This window comes from Zea mays, chromosome 2 (assembly GCF_902167145.1).
Source record: "Zea mays cultivar B73 chromosome 2, Zm-B73-REFERENCE-NAM-5.0, whole genome shotgun sequence".
Classification (NCBI taxonomy): domain Eukaryota; kingdom Viridiplantae; phylum Streptophyta; class Magnoliopsida; order Poales; family Poaceae; genus Zea; species Zea mays.
The window spans coordinates 90,253,231-90,270,482 of NC_050097.1; the positions used below are offsets into that span (position 1 = coordinate 90,253,231).

Sequence of the window (17,252 nt, forward strand, 5' to 3'; positions counted from 1 at the left end):
GCCATTGAAGTATGCTATGCCTAATTGAGGTCAGGCCATCCTTTCTCTCTTCTTCCCATAGCCCACATAGATCTCGTATGTGCCATTAAGCTCACGAATTATGAAGCTAGCCTTCTGATACGACCAAGCCATTAAGCAACATGTTACAACCCCTAAGTCAAGCTATATCAACTCAAGTACAACCAACATCATCACCAGCCCAAGTCTTTGATGGACCAATTACACGTAGCCGAGCTAAGAAGCTACAACAAGAGGTGCACGCGCTACTTTATGAATTTCAATTAAACCTAATGAGAACTTTATGCTACCTAAGTCATGTATGTTGATATTTCTTAGGTTCACCAAAGAGGAAGGACAAAACATATCAAGGGCGAATCAGAGAGAAGAGCTATGTTCGATTCAGTCCAGCGCAACAGAACCGTTTAGAAGAAACAGTCATATCTTTTGATTCCCAAAACCTATGAAGGCCCATAAGTATTTTTGGAAAGCTCTTGAAGTCTAGTTTCCAATTCTTCTGAGGCGGACTTAATCAAATCTACCAGAAAGGCGGACGACCTACTTTAGTGCTGACTGGTCAGAAGGTCAACAGTCTGTTTGATGACCAAGTTTTCGTACTAAACTGCATCATTCTACGAAGTTTCATTAGGCATGCTATACATGGTGAGAAAGCTTATCAAGTCAGCTTTCGAACGCATCCATCCCCATGTCATTTGGAGATTCCTAGGAGAAGTTATTATCAAAATACTCTAATAAGCGCAGAAGTCAAACAACCACACAAAATTCAGCTCTGTAGATCTTTCGAAGAGGCTCCTTCACATTTGCACGTTAAAATACTTTCTTTTCGTGTTTATACCTATCTAAGGCTGGTCATTGCTAGTAATAAATACCCCCTATGTCTATGATGTAAGACAACTTTGGATGATCTAAAAACAGAACCCTTTTGTTCAGTTGTGTACTAACAAATATTGAGAGTGATCTCTACCACTTTGGTCTTGTGAATTCCTTCGCTGGATTGCAGAAGCAGCGGCTTCATCTGCTCCCAAGTGGTGCTCCTACTCCCTTCGAGGTCTCCTCGAATGATTGTAGGTTGTGTTGGTTGGTTCTTTGAGAGTGTGGTTGGGCGAATCCTCGATTTAGGTTTGTTGGAACTTGCTCTCGGTCGCAAGGGGGGCCAACAAGGGTGAACAGTGACGTCAACAGGGTTACGCGCAAGATGGCAATAGCTCTGTTAATCTGGCCTCTCACGGGCACTGTGCGGGGGTATTTATAGGTATCTGAGTGCCCAGCGCCTTGTGTTAAGGACGCATGTGCCCTCAGACACCTAGTTTATCCCCAGAATATTCCCATAAAGCAGGGTTACAGACTGTAATTACAGGAATGCCTTTACAAATTAGGCCCGTAACACGCAGCGGCCACGCAGGGCCCATTACAATGGGCCGGATCACATGTGGGCCTCCGAGCCGGACGAGGCCGCACGGTGGGATGACTGCGTCGCAGGCCTTCGTCTGGTGCCGTAACAAGCGAAGGGTGTCCCTGCCCGTTTTGTCTCCGTCGGACCAGCGACTGCGGCGAAGGCCTCGAGTGAAGGGTGGCGTCCTTGTCTTTGCCCCAACATTTGCCCTCCGAGGGACCAGTTCGACAAAGTCACCTGGTGCCGAAGACGTCGCTTAGATGGCGGAGACGCTGCCCTCGCTCGAAGTGGTTCCGCGGGGGTTTTTGACATGACCGTTGATTGACACCGTACTGTTGGATTGCGGGTTTCCCGAAGCGTCGCGCCCTGTTGGATTGCAGGTTTCCCGAAGAGCCGCGCCCTGTCTATAAAAGGGGGCGGGGGTCGGTGCTTTTTGAACTTCACTTTCCGCGCTCCGTGAAAACCCTAGCCGCCTTTTCCACCGTCTTGCTGCTCGTCTGCCCGCCGTGCTCTTGTTCGCCGGAGATCTGGCTCGAGTGAAGCAGACCGCCCGCCGCCGTCGACAGTACGTAGCGATGCCGACCTCTTCTTCTTCCGCTGCCGCTACGCCGCCGGCCGACGCCTTGCCGCCGTCCGACGCCTCGTCTGAGGGGACGCCGAGTACTCTGGTGGCGGAGGAGTTGCGCGTCGGCGATTCTGTGGATTTTGGCGTGTCGCAGATGTCGTCGGCCCGCGTGCAAGATATGCAGAGGCTGGGTTACTTTGGCAGCGGGGTTGCTCGTGTCCCGGGGACGGAGGAGGTCCCCGAGCCGGAAGGCGAGTTGGTTGTGTTCGAGGCGTTCTTCGCCGCTGGTCTCCGTCTGCCGGCGCACCGATTTGTTGGCGAAGTCCTGCGCAGGTTTAATGTTCAGATACATCAGCTGACTCCGAATGTCGTGGTGGCTCTATCGAAGTATGTCTGGGCGACGACTTCGTACGGCGGTCAGCCATCAGTCGAAGTCTTTGCAAGGTACTATTGCCTGCACTGGCAGAAGAGGATGATTGGAGACGAAGTTGCCCAGTTTGGGTCTTGTACGTTTATGCCGAAGACCGGCAAGACCACGATGCAGGTAGTCGAGTTGGTTCCTTGCGCCCGCAACAAGTGGGGCAACTGGAATGAATTTTGGTTTTACGTCGCGGAGGGTACCGTCGAAGACCATGAGGGGCTCCCCGTGTCCGAGATGTGTTCTCATTTTTACTCAGCATACCCGCCCTTTGAGGTGGTGGAGGATGATGCGGACGAAGGGGCCCTTCGGTGCGCCGCCGGCCTGAGCAGTGGGCGCGATTTGGTTGAAGAATTTGTGGCGTACGGGGTATGGCCCTTGGCGCATGGCTGGGCGTTGGGCGAAGTGTGCCCTCGCCAGATGCCTTCCCATCACTACCGGAATTTGGCTCTTTGCCGAGTGTCATATTCTTTGCCGAGTGTTTTATTTCGGGCACTCGGCAAAGAGCTCTTTGCCGAGTGCCACGCAAAAAACCCTCGGTAAAAGAAAACACTCGGCGAAGAAACTCTTTGCCGAGTGTTTTATTTTTGACACTCGGCAAAGAGTTTCTTTGCCGAGTGTCTTTTTTTGACACTCGGCAAAGGGCTCTTTGCCGAGTGTCACAAATACAACACTCGGCAAAGAGCTCTTTGCCGAGTGTTTTTTCTCCAACACTAGGCAAAGACAATTTAAAAATCACATTTTAAAGTAGTAAATTAATTCAAATGAAAAAGTTTTCAACTACAAATTTGTATAACTCATCATGATGTACAATTTATATATTGAACATTTCTTCATATGACAAAATAAAAAAATTGTTCATAAAACCTATATCTCTCTCGTAGTTTATGAAACTACGAGAGAGACATATAGAATTTGTGCATATTGTTAGAACCATCATTTGAGATAAACAAATTACCAAACAACCAAAATAAACTTTGTAGATCTTGAGAAGTTATAGAAGTTTATAGTTAACAACTTTTTCATTTGAAGTCATATTGTCAACGAAAACTACGTCTGAATTTAAAAAATTTAAAATTTGAATTTTGAAAACGACTTCGAAAGGAAAAACCACCAACATGAAAGTTGTAGGTATTGAAGAGTTATGAAACTTTGTAGTTGACAATGTTTTAGTTTGAAATCATCTTGTTATGCAAAACTATGTTTGAATTTTGAAATTTGAATTTTTCAAACTGTCTCGGATGGAAAAACCACCAAAATAAAAGTTGTAGGTCTTGAAATATAATGAAACTTTGTAGTTGACAATTTTTTGATTTAAAATCATCTTATCATTGAAAATTTCGTGTGAAGTTTTTAAATTTAAAATTCAAATTTTATAAACAGTCTCGGATGTAGAAACTATTAAAATAAAACTTTTAGATCTCAAAAAGTTATGCAACTTTATAGTTGGTCACATTTTCAAATGAACTCATTTAGTGCCTTAAATAATCAAATTACTCTCGATTTGTTATAGTATATGGGGAATGGAAACGTAATATAAACATAATTGGTGTAGTAGTGTAGTGGTATAGGATGGTATGCGCGAGAGAGAGGTTGCTAGTTCGAATCTCACCATTTACAAAACATATAAGTTTGATTCAAAATAATCGTGAAAAATGATAGGGCAACGGGTAAGGTAATAGGGGAGGGTTGGAGAGTTGTTCCTAGAATTTAAAAAATGTTTTACTGTTTTTTTTTTATTTTTTCGATTCTTAATTTGCCGAGTGTTTTTCTTTGCCGAGTGCTTTTTGACACTTGGCAAAGTCTTTGCCGAGTGTCCGAAAAAAAGCACTCGGCAAAGAACCCTTTGCCGATGAAATCTTTGCCGAGTGTTCTTTGCCGAGTGTTACACTCGGCAAAGCCTTTGCCGACTTTGCCGAGTGTAAAATTGCCTTTGCCGAGTGTCTTAGACACTCGGCAAAGAACGCGATTCCGGTAGTGCATGGTGGGAAGATGGTGCGAAGTCCTGCCTTCGCGCTGAATCTGCAAAACCGTGATCCGGCCGCCTTTGTGCGTGAGGCGGAGGATAGGGCGGTGCGGCTCGTTGGTCGTTACGTGCCGAGGACAGAGGTCCAGCGCAGCTGGGATATCCGCGGGTCGAATGACCGTTTGAACAGGGTTTTTGAATTGAATCAATTGCCGTATGACGGCTATCCCGGCCAAGACGATGTGGACCGCCGTGGGAAGAAGCCGGTGGTGGAGACTGGAGACGTCCCTGCGCCGGCGGCCGCCCCATCCTCTAAAAAGAGGAAATTAGGTACTGCTATGGGAGGACTTGGGGTTTCCGATGGTTTTGCTAGAGAGTTGATGCGGACATGCGCGGCCCCGGGGGGAAGGATGTCTTCGCCCGAGCTCCGGGAGTCTTCGGCGCGGATGCTGAGGGTTACCGGGGGTTGGTGGCCTAGGAATTTTCCTATCCCCCGCGCGGCCGGCGAAGACTTTTTACATCTCGCATGGTTCGTGAATGGAGAGTTTTTCCTTACGGGCGGAATATTGCTGCTGTTGTGTCGGCAGTGATGGACAAGGATCGCCAGGGAGCTGCACAAAAGCGCTAGGCGGTTGTCAGGCTCGTTGAAGCCAGGCCGAAGAGGTAGCGGGGGGCTGCGAAGGCTGCGGCCCCCGGCGGAGGCAAGCCGCCGCTGGCGGCAAAGTCGGGCGTCCCTGCATCTGGCAAAGCACCGGAGGCAGCGGCAGGCGCCGGTGGTTCCAAACCGACGAAGGCTGTGCCGCCGTCCAGCAGAGTGCCGGAGGCTGCCCGAGTGTTGCCGTCGGCAGGCAAGCGCGTCGCCGACTTCGCCACCGATATTAGTGTGGACGACTATCTTGGTGGTAAGTCGTTGGCTCGGGTTTTTTTTTAAAAAAAATTTATTTATTCGTTGATACGTCGCAGGGTCGGACGAAGGCCAACTTGCTATAGTTGCGCCTGCCGCGGCGACCACGACGGCTGCCGTAGTGCCGAAGGCAAAGGGCGGGGCCCTTAGCGCCGGAGGCGAGATGTTGGCCCTCGCGGCTGTCAGGGATGAGGCGGGCGCTGTGTCCCGCCGGCTGAAGGAGGTGAAGGAGGCAATAAGTCAGGTCCGTTGAGCTAGACTTCGGTGTGTGTGTGTGTTTTTTTTATGTCGGCTTTGCTGGGGCCGCGGTCTTACGTGTGTTTTGCAGGCGGCTGACTTCGTCGACCGCACAGCGTCGGGGGCGCTCACGGCAGTTGTGTCTGCCGAAGTCGAGAGACTTCGGACGCAACATGCTGACGCCATCCGTGAAAAATCAGCCGTCGACAGTAAGTGCCGCAAGCTGGCGGACAAGGTGGCCGCACTGGAGAGGGAGAAGACTGACCTCCGGCGCCAACTGGTGGGGGAGAGGAGGGAGACCAACGAGGCCCTCGCCAAGGAGCAGGCTGCGCAGGCGGAGGCCAAATTGGCGCGGGCGGAGGGCAATCTTGCCAGGGAGCGCGCCGAGCAGCTGCAGGAGCGGCTCACCGCCCTGGAGAGCCGCGTGGAGAGGGCCGAGGTCGCGTCGCGCGCGGAGGCAGAGCGGATGCGCAAACAGCTTATGGATACATACCATGAGCTGGGCGCGCGGACCAGTGACTTCGAAGTGCCGGACCGAGAGCCCGGACTTCGCTGCCTGGAGTGGGTGCAGGAGGAGTTGTAGGCACTCCCCACTATCGTGGAGGGGTTTATGTCGTATGCCTCCCTGGTCACCTGCGAGGGGGCGATGAACGCGCTCTCCCGCGAAGGGTGCCGGCACTTCGAGGTCTTCGACCAAGCCGATGAAGATTTTGAGCGAGATATCTACAAGGTTGAGGACCCCATAGTGAAGGAATCCGCCGGAGCCATCTACGACCGGATGTGGGGTCCGCACGGTCGCGAGGTGGTCAGGGAGCGGGCCGAGACGGCGAGGGCTCAGGTAACGTTTGGCGTTTGTTTGGTGTTTGCTGGATGTGGGCTATGTGTGGGTTGCTGAATTTTGTGTGTTGTGTCTTAGGCGGCGCTATTTTGCCGACTGGAAAAGTGCCCTTGCCGCCGAAGCCATACAACGGGTTGTCCGAAGGCTTGAGCAGGCTGTGGCTTATACCCATGCGGTCGAAGGCGTGGAAGAAGATGATGTCCGCCTGACTACCATTGTCGACTAGGACTTTGTGTAGGTCCCAGCCTGCCACGCTGCAATTGATAACCATGGCGTCGATGTGGGGGGCGCTGCGCAGGTCAACGTCTCGTGCGTCGAAGGTTAGCGGTATGTGGGACCACTTTATCTGCACGACTGGGCCAGTGACAGCGACGTGGTTGATGATGCGGTAGTGGTCCCGCTTCTGCCGCTTGGTGTCGAAGTCAGTGTTGGACCCCCCCCCCCCCCCCGTTATCATGTGAATGACTCCGCGATACGGTTGATCGGCGAAGTCTTCCTGCTTTGGGGCGTGGGGGATGTTTTGATGTTGCTGGTGTGGTGGTGGGTGTGGGGGAGGTACGATTTGTACTTCCTGATGGTGTTGGTAAGCGTGGTGCGGTGGATGTGGGGCGGGGGCGTGGATATATGGTGGAGGGGGTTGCTGGTAAGTGTGTGCGACAACTCTGGGGTTGTCGGCTGGCTGCGCCCGTGCCATTCTGTCTCTGGTGGCCTTCATTTCGGGGTAGTCTTTGGTTTGGTGGGCGCAGTCTTCGCCATGGAAGAGGCAGTAGAATCGGCGCGGCGGCTGCGCACGCCCTCGACCCCTACCACGAGTTCCATTTCCGCGGCCCTGGGGGGATATTCCTGGCGACGAGGGGGGTCAGCAGCGGGGTGCTGGTTGGCGATGTTGTGCACTTGCTGCTGATTGCGGCTGTCTCGACCGGAGTCTAGCTGCGGAGTCCTCGTCCACGTGCGGCTGGATTGTGGAGCATCTTTGGGTTTCCGCTGCGACTCAACCTTGCGCTGGTGGAGCTCTTCGGATTTGGCATATTTTTCAAAGAGCTGATACAGTTCCTGGAGGTTCTTGGGCGGATCTCTGATACAGTGGCTGTAGAGGACGCCGGCACGAAGGCCACTAATAGCGTAGTGGATGGCGATCTGGTCATCGACTGAGGGCAGCTGTGACTTGAGTGTTAAAAATTTGCGGTAATACTCCCGCAGAGTCTCCTTTTCCAGCTGCTTGCAAAGAGAGAGCTCGGCCAAGGCGTCGGTGTCTGGGCGGTACCCTTGGAAGTTGAGTAGGAACTTATCCCGGAGGCTTCTCCAGGAATCAATGGACAGCGGAGGCAACCTGGTGAACCAGGTGAGAGCTGGGCCCTCCAGGGCGATGATGAAAGACTTCGCCATTGTGGCGTCGTCCCCTCCGGAAGATGCAACGGCTACCTGATAACTCATTATATATTGTGCTGGGTCGGTGCTGCCGTTGTACTTGGGATATGCCCCTGCCCGGAAGTTAGCTGGCCAAGGTGTCACATGCAGGTGTGGCGCCAGGGGACTTCGCTCGTCGAGACAGTTAACTCCTTGGAATGGCGCAGTGTGCGGGAAGGTATGGTCGCGCTGGGGGAAATGCGGGTCTTCCTGTTGTGCACGGTCTTGCAGGGGTGGCCCATGCTGCAGGCCGAGGTGGCCTTCGCGCGTGTCTTCCAGTTGTGCGCGCTGCTGGAGGGGTGGCCCGTGCTGCAGGCCAAGGCGGCCTTCGCGCTGCATCAGCGCGATCTCCCGCTCGAGGTCTTGGGCCTTCTGCTCTTCGTCGCGTATCATTTGCCGCACTTTGGCTAGTGCGGACACGCGCTGGCGCTTGGCCTCCAGTATCTCTTTCTGCCTCTGGAGATTGCGGTTCTTGAGGCGTAGGGCGCGCAGCTGTAGCTGTTCTTCCGCTGAAACGCCGAGGACTTCACCATCCTCGGTGAGGTCCGCGCCCTCTAGTGAGGCGAAGCCTGGGGGTGGCTGCGATTGTCCTTCAGGGCCGCAGGTGCGGAGAGTGTCGTCTTCGCAGGTGCGGGGAATGTTGTCTTCAGTGGCCTCCTGGTGGGTGGATTGGGTGAGGGCGAGGGCCTTGCCCTTTCTTGCGGCAAACAGTGCTGCCTTCGCGGCCTCGTCAGCCTTCGGGTTAGCTCTCTTGGGTGCCATCGCGGGTGGTTTTCTCGTAGCACGAACGGTGGGCGCCAAATGTTGGAACTTGCTCTCGGTCGCAAGGGGGGCCAACAAGGGTGAACAGTGACGTCAACAGGGTTACGCGCAAGATGGCAATAGCTCTGTTAATCTGGCCTCTCACGGGCACTGTGCGGGGGTATTTATAGGTATCTGAGTGCCCAGCGCCTTGTGTTAAGGACGCATGTGCCCTCAGACACCTAGTTTATCCCCAGAATATTCCCATAAAGCAGGGTTACAGACTGTAATTACAGGAATGCCTTTACAAATTAGGCCCGTAACACGCAGCGGCCACGCAGGGCCCATTACAATGGGCCGGATCACATGTGGGCCTCCAAGCCGGACGAGGCCGCACGGTGGGATGACCGCGTCGCAGGCCTTCGTCTGGTGCCGTAACAAGCGAAGGGTGTCCCTGCCCGTTTTGTCTCCGTCGGACCAGCGACTGCGGCGAAGGCCTCGAGCGAAGGGTGGCGTCCTTGCCTTCGCCCCAACAAGGTTGCCGGTTAAAGACGGTGGTTGGCTTCGAGTTTTATTTGTCAGGATGCACTAGTTATCGCTGCTTGTAGCAAGTTATCTTGGCTTCTTCGAAGCTAGTTATCTGAAGATTGATCCTACGTCATAAAGATTGGGACATCGTGACACATCACCTTCTAACCAGACCTTACCTGAGCCTAGGAGCTCGCCGACACCATCAACCTCTCTTCTCGCATGCCCGCGTGCTAGCGCTTAGAGGGTTCATGCCACATGGGATGACCCTATCCATCAAATTTCTAGGGGCAAGTTGAACCTGTATTTAGAGAGTATATTCCCTAGTGGAACCACCCCATATCTAGGTGTCTCCAAAGCAAAACACCATCAAAAAAGTGGGATATCCTAACAATGACCATACTATCCCTGGAACCGAACACTGCCTAGTGGTTAGAATAGGACTGCTCAACTTTAGTCAAAACTACTAACATAGATATCAGTTGATCATGTCCAATGTAAAAAATATTAATATCAGGGACTGGGATGAAGTTTCTACATTATGTAATCTGAGGCTATCCAATACACAGGTTATTAATATCATGGAAGGTGATTTTTATAAATGATATCACCACCAGTACCAATATGACGCGAGAATAGCTAGCAAAAATGCTAGAAAAATGGACAAAATCCTTGCCCGCCAAAGGAAACTTTGAAAATAATGTCAAATAAACTCATTAGTTAATTGCAAGAATTAATATATTATCCAAGGCAAATCAGAAATCAATAGTCATTTCTGATTTAAGACATACAAAATCTTGTTTTGTTAGTGTTCCAAAATAGACTAGCCATACATTCGATATAAGTGCCTTACTTGTATGAAGTGTCTGCTGAGAACCTATGACCCAATGGTTTCTAATCTAGCGCTACCAACCATCTAAGGGCTTGTTTAGTTATGGGTGGATTGAAATGGATTAAACCCCTTTCTATTCAAAAGGAAGGGATTTAATCCCCCTGAATCCTCTCCAATCCAGATGCAACTGAATAAGGCCTAAGTGTTCCGGTCAAAAGTTTTTTATTTTATTAGATTCCACACATAAACAAAAAAAAGAAAAATATACTATGTGAAATGTCCCTAAACAAAGGTTTTAGGAGAAAAGAAATACAAACTCAAAAGAGTATCATGACAGCTATATTCTGCAAACACTATCTTCATCTTTATAGCTCCAAAAGAAAACAATATGCATTTCCAAAAGTATTGTCTACTTCTTCGTTGGGCAACAATAATAGTGGCACCGACTAGCAGGTTCATGTCAATGCCAACCTGTCTAGCAGGCCCAGTTTATTTCAGTTAGAGATGAGAATAAACAGAGAGGGCTTATCCTTAGCTGGACTTATCCGACCTCCCTGGTTATAGCTGGGGCTTATTCGATTGTTAGAGATGAGAATAAAGAATGATTAGAAAAAAGGGCTTATCCTTAGCAGGAGCTTATCTAGTTGAAAAAATCATGCCCTGATTCTAGAAAGGGTCAATAGTGTGTACCTAAGAGTTCATCGAAGAAGTCATTTCCTATGTTATGGAGGCTGCTTCGATCACTGTGGCTTCCCATACCTCTAGTGATGATATCTTTAGCCAACCCCCATACCCCATGTGCTTTCTCGCTCAGTCTAAACCTCTCCTCCATTCCCATATACATATACACCACGCTCGTAGAGGTGTATCAATTTGGTACCAACAAAGCCTCTCGACGCATCGACCACCATGTCCAATATCAACAAAGATCTTGAGAGCATGGCAAACTCGGCCAAATTAGATCAAATTCTTGCCTAGTTTACTACCATGAACTCACAGATGGATTCCCATAGCCAGCACATGGCATTTCCTCATGTCGTTGCGAAAACATGTCCCAAATGCAATAATCCAACATGTACACCGCTGGCTTTGGTGAACCTCTTCGCACCGACGTCAAGTTGGAGGCCCTAACGACTCTACAACGTGCTATGCACCTAGACAAGACATATGAACGATGCATGTCCACCACATCTGCCTGCACCAACCCGACATTGTCAACCTCTCCCTCAATCATGAAGACCTCGACATCATTTGTAGCAAAGTATGTGGCCTCTACTACAACAAGCCCCATTTCTATCGTCTCTTGCCCAAAGAACTCGCCACAAAGCATGTCAATGTTGAATGCTACCATTGTCCGAGAAGTACTCGCCCGATCACAAGTGTGCGAGTGGTAAAGTCTTCCTGGTAGAGTTGGACAGCAATGACACAGGTGATATGGATGCCCTTGCGGAGAAACTGGTCATCTCCATCATGTTGTGACCAAGATCGACATCGTCGACACCCTCAAACTCCGAGTCACCATCAATTGCATCACACTCAACGCTCTCATGGACTCCAACTCTACTCATACTTTTATCTGTGATACGATTATTCGATGTCTTGGGTCACAAGTTACACCTAAGACTGGCATGTGGATGAAGGTTGCAAACGGTGAGTGCATCCTCAATGGTGGCTACACCATGACAACACTCACCATCGATAATGAAGGGTTTATCACGACTAGTGAGTTTGTAGGGAAAAGGGACCCCGACCCATTTGACTAAATGATTTTGGTGGTTGATGATCAACATAATCTGTGGACTAATGTGTTTGCTAGTGTTTGTATTTGTAGTTCACAGGATGCAAAAGTGATTTGGATTAAGGCATTGAGGAAGCAACACCTCAAAATAAGACATTATGAAGACCATAAGTGAAGATCAACAAGTATCAAGCAAAGTCCAAGACATGAAGAAAGTGTAGCCACTCGCGATCGTCTGCCCATGTGAAGTGGACCGTCCGGTGGCTCACAAGATAGTCCGATGCCACCTGGCAGACTGTCCGGTGCACGAGGGAATAGAAGTCCAACGGCTAGTTCCCGGTGACATTGTGGAGGGAAGCCACCAGACTATCCGGCGAATCACCAGACTGTCTGGTGCAAAGCTGACAGCGTGTCAACGGTCAAATCCAACGGCTATGCGCACTGGACATAGCACTGGACTGTCCGATGCCAACCACCGGACTGTCCGGTGTGCCATAGAGAGGAGCAACTTTTTCTCCAACGGCTATATTTGAGATGGGACCTATATATACGTCACCCAACTGACTATTTGAAGGTGTGGGAGCCCAAGCAACATACCAACACATGTTATAAACATTTTCAAGTGCTCAAACACCCAAGTGCTTAATAGAATCACTCGATGATTAGTATAGGTGCTTTGCGAAGTGCTTAGGTTAGTTAAACTGCTTATGCGCTTGCTCTAGATTGTTCCTAGTTAGTTGGATGAGTCTAGAAAAACCCACATAACCCCTCGGCTCTTGTGTGAGTCATTGTAATATTGTACCAAGTGGGGCGAGAGTCTCGCGAGACCATGACAACCGAGAATATGTCACGGCCGCCACCATGTACCAGAGAGAATGAGGGTCGTGGCGTTTTGGCCGAAAGCTCGATAGTGGAGACGGCGGAGAGTGTCCGAGAGAAGCTAGAAGCGAAGCAACACTTCCGCGTGGAGAAGGCTCGTGCCTCTCTATGGAGTTACTCGACCGTGGTGCTTGACCCTCGCGTGGGCTACCATTTGTGTAGGGGCACCAACGAGGATTAGTTGGCACCTTGCGTGGTTCGAGATTCCTCAGTAAAAATACCAGCGTCATCCACGAGAGTTTGCTTTCTCTACTAGCTCCTTAATCTTCCGCATTTACACTCTCTCCTTAAGTTACAATCTTTACTATTCTTAGTGTATATTATATAGGATTGGAACTTAAGTTGCATAACTCCTTTTGCGGTACAAATAGCAACACATAGACAAAATCTAGTTTGCACAATATAGTTAAGTTATTTGCATAGGTTTTGTTCTAGTGATTTATTTGTGCCTAGTTTACAAAGAAGTTTTAGAAGTCCTAATTCACCCCTTCTTAGACGTCACTGTTTCCTACATAGTTGAATGTGAAAATTGTTGTAATCTTAAATTATGAGAACCTGTGCTTGAATTTGCTCTCATGGATGTATGATGATATGCATCTGGTGTGGTACATGTATCAATCCTAGCGTGACATGTACCAGGATAACCAGATTTGCTTTCGTTTTAAATGAGTTGTTTTTCGACCATGTACCTTTGACGGGGTTTTGCATGTGGTAAATTATAGGGTGAGCACATGCTAACTCTCATCATGATGGAGTGGTTGACGGCTCATTTAAACTGAATGCAAGTTAAAGATTGCCCCACATAAACAGTCTTACTAACACCTGGGATGTACAATAACGTTAGTCCCTTCACCTCTCCCGATTTCCCAATATTAAGGGCCCCTTTGGCAGGACTCTGGCTTCTCCAAAAACGACTTTGGCTCTGGCTCACGAGGTGAAGCCACTTCTTTAGATGAGCCAAAGCCATTCTGAAAAATCATTTGGCAAAACGACTTATAGGTTGTTTTTCAGAAAGACCCTGTATAGGTCGATCTCTCCTGTACGTGGCTAGGGATTGAGGGCAGGACCAAAAAAAATAATTTGGACTGGTGAGAGGGCTATTGTGGAAAAATGACGTGAGCTGAAGCCGGGTGAGCCACTTTTTTTGGCTCATGCCCTCTAGTTCATTTTGGAAAAGCACTTCACTCGTGAAGCCATTTGAAAAAAAGGTGTTTGGCACAACTTTTGCATGAGCCAGAGCCGAAGCTGAAAAATAAGCCGTACCAAAGGGGCCCTAAGAACTCTCATTTGACTATTTCAAATTCGAAGAATGCCAACTACTGAACATAGAGCCTGAACTAGGATAGATCACTTGTGTTCCTAAGTGTTTTATTGTTTAAGCCACTGTAGATCCACACATTGGCCTCTCAACAAACAACGTGATGTACAAAATTTAGTAAATTATAGTTTACTCTAATATGTCTAAAACCAAATTTCTTTATTTTCATAGAAAATACGCAAACCACATCCGTCTCAGGTAGTTTTATAAATATTTGTACAAAATTTGTTTTGATATGTAGTGTATTTCTCATATATGTTAATATATTTCTCTAAATACTTTGAGAAGGTAAACGACGAAGTTAGGCATAATACCATACAACTGAGGTGAACTATAATCTGGAGATCATGGTTCCACTTACCACTTCTAAGAGCTTCATATTCATCATTTGAGTAGCCTCAGATCCGGACTAATTAGTAATTAGTTTTTGGTGTTCGTTCGAGCATTGGATCCAGCCATGATAGGCGTATCATAAAACAATGAACATAGAAAAGTATCCACCTACCTACAGCTGGCGACGAGATTCTCAACAACGAGTAGTCTGGTGGCACAAAGTGGAGTTAAATAAATAATTGCAGCACAAAGTGGAGTCCAGTGGTTTGTATATTTTCCTTTATAAATAAATAATTGCAGCACAAAGTGGAGTTAATTAGGTCCGACCGCAATTTAGTGGTTCAGGATTATCTAATCCAAGAAACATTATGGAGTACCTAAAGACGCGGTCGATCCTCCAGTGTAGGCGTGAGTCGTGAGATGATGAAGGCACCCCGCTCAATCAACACAAGTCAATACTCCTTAGGGCCTGTTCGGTTTTCACGGATTGGAGCCCTAGATTGATTTCTAGCCGAATTATTTCTCTAATTTATATAGATTTTGATGAGTTGTAACGAATCCTGGTTTATTCCTGTACAACCGAACGGGCCCTTATACCGCGTAACGTTATTCACTATTTTTTTTTGTCAGCACAAGCAAAGTCAAAGTGAGATGATGAAGGTACCCCGCTCTCTCAACACACATCACATCCTACAGCAAGAGTCAATATTCCTTATACCGCGTAACGTTATTCACTATTTTTTTTGTCAGCACTAGCAAAGTCAAAGTGCTCCTACGTCTTTGTTACCGTTTTTAATTATGTTTAAATATAGAGTATAAAATATAAAGATATGTGTATTTATTTTTGTTATGTATTGTTGGATTATTCCAATTCCATGTAGATTAGAGTGTATTGAAATGGATTTTAATATACTATAAATTTAAACCGACTTAATATTAGCCAATTCATATGGATTAACGGTAAAACGAACAAGCTCTTAGGTACCTAAAAATGTGGGTTTAAAGCCAACTGTGGTTCGAATCCTCAACATACTGTCACTTTGATAATAGTGCTTTATATATTTGTCACCATTGCTTTTGTTGTTCTAAAGAAACACAAACAGAAATTACAAAAACTACAGTTTGCTGTCATCACTCAACGATCGTAATAAGCGTCAAATATAAATTAAAAAAAAAGAAACTACAATTTGCAGCCTTTGCTCAACGACCGTAATAATCGTTAGAAGAGATGAGACATTTCGTTGAAGAACATCTGCATCACTTTCACCGACGACCCGTTGCGGTCGTTCTCCCCTGCTGCGCGAATCAACTTCTCCGCCTCGGCCGCCGCATTCCGTCTCAGCGCTGCAAGCTCCAAGGTATCGCCAAGCACCATTGCCACCACCTCGGTGATCCTCTCCCTTCTCACGCCGTCGCTCCCGCGAGCCACTTCCACGCACACCCCCATCTCCTCCACCAGCATCTTGGCATTGTAGAACTGCTCCGCCGAGAGCGGCCACCCTATCAGTGGCACGCCATGGGCGAGACTCTCCTGCACCGAGTTCCATCCGCAGTGCGTCAGGAAGGCTCCATTAGCTGCATGCGCAAGGATTTCCACTTGCGGCGCCCAGCACGGTACCACAAGGCCCTGCCCTGTGACCACTAGTCTCTCACTGAACCCGTCCGGCAGCCACTCGGACCAGCACTCGCGGTTGTCGTCGAACCCAGACGGCGGCCGGATCACCCACACGAACTTGTGGGCGCTCTGCTCGAGCCCAATCGCTAGCTCCACCATCTGTGTGGCGTTGATGTTGAACTGTGACCCGAACGACACGTACAGAACGGAACCCGGCAGCTGCTTGTCGAGCCAGGCGAAGATTGTGCTGCTAGTATCCTTCGTTTCTGACGACGACGCTGCCACCGTGGTACGGAGGAGTGGCCCAACTGGGTACGCTGGTACGTTGAACCATTGCTGGAGCATCGTCAGCCCCTTGGGTTCCAGGTTCTCTGCGGTGTTGACAATCAGCGCGTCGGCACGGGAGAAGAAGGCGATCTGCTTGCGGATGAAAGTAGACCTGGTGTCCTTGCCGTCGGCCGCGGCAAGTTGGTCGCTGAGCTGCGAGCGCCGGACGCTAATCTGCGGGAACTGCGGCAACACGAAGGCGTCGTCGGTTGACCCCGCGCTGAATGCGCCGAGCGGGACGCTGTTCCATAGCGAGAAGTAAACCGCCGCCCCGTAGCTGCCGCAGGTGAAGACGATGGAGTGGGACACGCCGGCGTCGTCGCGGGCGACGCCCACCGTCCAGCCCAAGAACATGTCCGCCATGATATGTACATGAGCGGCAGGGTCGGTGGCCCTGAGGCCGGCGACGAAGCGACAGAACGCTGGGCCGAGGGACTCAGAGGCGGCGAAGAGGCTGCCGAGCTGATCGGGGCCGATGCTTGCCGAGTTGTGGGCGTCGGCCGGGAGACCATGGTCGGCTGGGTTGAACGGCAGGGCGTGGACGTCGACGTTGCTCGCCGCGAGAGTGGCCCGGAGTGACTCGGACACCCAGGGAGTTGCGACTATGGTGATGCTGGCGTCTGGTCGGGCTCGGCGGACGAGCTCGGCGAGGAAGCGGAACGGCGCGACGTGGCCCTGCGCCATGAACGGGAACAGGACAACGTGCACGGGGTGCTCGGTACCAACCATAGTGGTTGGATCTTTGGATTCGAATGGGTAGAGCAGTTGACCTGACCTACAATCATGGATGTACCTAGAGCCAGCAGGTCTTTTGCTTTAATCAACGAGCTAGCGCGAGGTTGACAGATGAGCTATTTAATTTCAATGACTTTTGCTCTGCTTTTGAATCGAGAATAGATCCTAGATTCGTTAGCTGCTAATGCTTAGGTTCGGTTTGGTGATGGACTAAAGACCTCTATTTTAGTCGAATTAATTCCTTAAAGGGTGACTAAAAGGAACTAAACCATATAAATTACACCTTTTGCCCTTATTTATTTAAGTTGCACTGATGGCGTGAGAATGTTAAGGGGTATTTTAGTCCTACTATAAATAATTTACCGTGTGTTTGGTTGCATGGACGAGCGCGGACGTTGTAGGCGTGGATCCTCAAAGCGCAGTATGTTTGGTTGGATGATCGTTGCATACAGGCGCTGTT

General features: G+C 49.3%; 1 protein-coding gene across 1 annotated transcript; it reads right to left on the reverse strand.

Annotated features, from left to right (window-relative positions):
- Window positions 1-15,127: 15,127 nt before the first annotated feature.
- LOC103646676 (UDP-glycosyltransferase 92A1) lies at window positions 15,128-16,898 on the reverse strand. Its single transcript, XM_008671382.4, has one exon. It carries the CDS (start codon window positions 16,784-16,786, stop codon window positions 15,335-15,337), a length of 1,452 nt encoding a protein of 483 aa, XP_008669604.1. The 5' UTR covers window positions 16,787-16,898; the 3' UTR covers window positions 15,128-15,334.
- Between the last annotated feature and the right edge of the window lie 354 nt (window positions 16,899-17,252).

Bases quoted from the DNA above. Each gene is read 5' to 3' on its own strand.
- LOC103646676 (XM_008671382.4), bottom strand. From the start codon at position 16,786: ATGGTTGGTACCGAGCACCCCGTGCACGTTGTCCTGTTCCCGTTCATG.